This window comes from Podarcis cretensis (assembly GCF_951804945.1).
Source record: "Podarcis cretensis genome assembly, chromosome: 16".
Classification (NCBI taxonomy): Eukaryota; Metazoa; Chordata; class Lepidosauria; order Squamata; family Lacertidae; genus Podarcis; species Podarcis cretensis.
The window spans coordinates 7,724,531-7,727,248 of NC_137186.1; the positions used below are offsets into that span (position 1 = coordinate 7,724,531).

Sequence of the window (2,718 nt, forward strand, 5' to 3'; positions counted from 1 at the left end):
TGGCCACATGACCTGGAAGCTGTACGCTGGCTCCCTCAGCCAATAAAACAAGATGAGCTCCGCAACCCCAGAGTCGGCCACTACTGGACCTAATGGTCAGGGGTCCCTTTACCTTTTATGTGTATATACACAATCTTCTGAAAATTGGAAGTTGCCTTCTCCTAGCTTGCAGTGTTAGCCTGTTGAGCTCAGTATTACCTACAATGACCACCAGTAAAGATCCAGGATTTCTGGTCAGATTCCCTGCCCAGCTGCACCCAGCCCATGACATTCTGCATGCAGAGCAGATGTTCTCCCAGTTAACTACAGCCTCTCCCCTGCCCGCCACCCATCTTACAGTATTTGAAACATGCTTTCAGAAGTAGGTATCTCTGTTTTCTTGGGAAGCTGGGATTCTGGGTCCCATTCTACCACACATTATGGAAATCCAGCATTCATCATTACCGTGAGCAAAACTAGCCTCATATGCTTAAGTCTTTTTAATTCATGAAGGGGTTAAGACCACAGAGTAAGTTGTCTTGCTAGGGTAAGCTCACATTGAGAGGGGTTAGATAATCAAGGTTTTGTTCTTTCCTGGTCTAAGTGAGTAGTTCAGCAAGTGAAGAGGCTAGGCTGGTTGATCCAGCTTCGCCGCATGGCTCACACAAGCCACTCTTGAGTTCCCATAAAAAAATAATTAGGAACTTTCATCATGCTGCAATTAAGCCCAGTACTGCCTGTGCAACTTGTCTGACTGATGTGTGGAAAAGCACATGAAACTGACCTTTGAAGGGTTTGTAAGTAAACCAATTTTAAAATTACCAACCATGTGCTCTTTTCCTATGCTCAGGAAGGAGGGAAGTTTTGGAACTTGCAAGAGCATGTTTTAAAGGTATAACAGTTTTTATGTCCATACTTTTTTCCCAGGAATTCTCTTTTATACCTATTTTTTTTCATTGAACCAACAAAAACTAGCACTCATCACTCTCTATGGTTGGATACCTTTCATATTTCACCAATCATGTAACCTTCACGAGAACTGACACCAGAGGGCAGCACAGACTAATATTAATGTGTTTTTCATGGAACAAATTGGTCCATCTAACTCAGTATTGTGTACAGTATATCATGTGCATTTTATGAAGTCAAGTATTTAGCTGCCTAGTACTGAGTCAAACTCTTGGTCCATATAGCTTGGTATTGTCTACAATGACTAGCTGTGACACTCCAGACCAGGTTTCAAAGAGGGAACATTTCCCAGCTCCACCTGGAGATTCCTGGGACTGAACTTGAGACTTACTGCATGCAAAACATATGTCCTTCCCCCAGAAGTGATGGTCCTTCCCCTAGAAATAAAGAGCTCAGACCTCATGGCTCTGATCTTCCTGGAACCATGAGGGAAGAGAAAAGCTGTACGATGTAGAGGGCAATACCGAATCCATGAATTAGGGCTTAATGTTTGACAAATAACAGAAGACAGCTGATTTTCATTCAAGGAAGATGGTTTAAGTTGGATGAAATGGGAATTGAAGTGATGTACCCCACACTTATTTTCTCCCTTGGTGTTTTTGGTTTCAGACTCACCTCCACCCAACAATGGTTGACTGTGGTCCATCCTGCGCTGTCCCATCCTGTCTTTCCACCCCCACTGTTGGGTTTGGCTCAGCAGGAGGTCTTGGCTATGGTGGTCTCGGCTATGGATTGGGAGGTCTCGGCTATGGAAATGGAGGATTCGGCTCCGGATTTGGTGGTCTCGGCTATGGATATGGAGGTGCTGAAAGAGCAGCCAACCTCGGAGTCCTGGCAGGAGTTGCCCCATCCTGCATCAACCAGATCCCACCAGCAGAGGTCGTGATCCAGCCACCTGCCTCCGTTGTGACCATCCCAGGGCCCATCCTCTCTGCCAGCTGTGAGCCTGTGGCTGTTGGAGGCAACACTCCATGTGCCGTTGGTGGTTCCGGGATCGTAGGAGGCTATGGGGGCTTGGGCTTTGGGTCTGGTCTCCTTGGAAGCTCTGGCGGCTTCGGCTATGGTTTGGGTTACGGGAGGGGAGCACTCCTTGGAAAGAGGTTCGGGCGTCGTTTTAGCATCTGTTCATAGGCCAATTAAACCTGAGCAGCATATCCTGAACTGATATCCAAGTGCTGAATCTAAATAACCATGGCTGAAAAATCACTCCCCCTTTTATTTTAAAGTAAAGAATAAGATCCTTCCACACTGTTTGTCTTCCTTGCTTCTTGTACAACTTTATGTACCATTTCCTTGAACTTTTCAATAAAGCTTCTTCATTCTTAGAATGTTTGTGTCTTGTTTTTTGAACACTAAGCCTCAGTTCCTCATAGCAAGCTGTTCAGGACTTCAGGTATCTGAAGCACCCTTAAAACTGGGGTGTGGTTGGGTAGCCCTCCATTCTAGCACCCTGAATGCTTTCCTTATATGTGGAAATAAATTAAGATATAGTCATCTTGATAAAATTCACATTTCCCTCTTTTTCAACACGAGTGCAGAGTCATCCTTCAGAGTGCCATGAATAGTTATTCATTCAGGGGAAAAACATGCCTTGAAACTGGAGCTAAGAATTAAGTTCGTTACCAGAGGTACCACTGTACATGTAAAAAGGATTTAGGAGTCTTGGTGGACCACAAGCTTAACATGAGTCAACAGTTTGATGAAGTAGCAAAAAAGAAAAAAAGACACACAAAAAGAAGCTATTGCTATTCTAGGCTGCACCAACAGAAG

General features: G+C 44.7%; 1 protein-coding gene across 1 annotated transcript; it reads left to right on the forward strand.

Moving 5' to 3' along the window:
• Nucleotides 1–1,519: 1,519 nt before the first annotated feature.
• Nucleotides 1,520–2,113, forward strand: LOC307205742 (uncharacterized protein). The gene has a single exon (XM_079958514.1). The coding sequence runs from the start codon at nucleotides 1,576–1,578 to the stop codon at nucleotides 2,077–2,079; it is 504 nt and encodes a 167-aa protein (XP_079814640.1). The 5' UTR covers nucleotides 1,520–1,575; the 3' UTR covers nucleotides 2,080–2,113.
• Nucleotides 2,114–2,718: the final 605 nt, after the last annotated feature.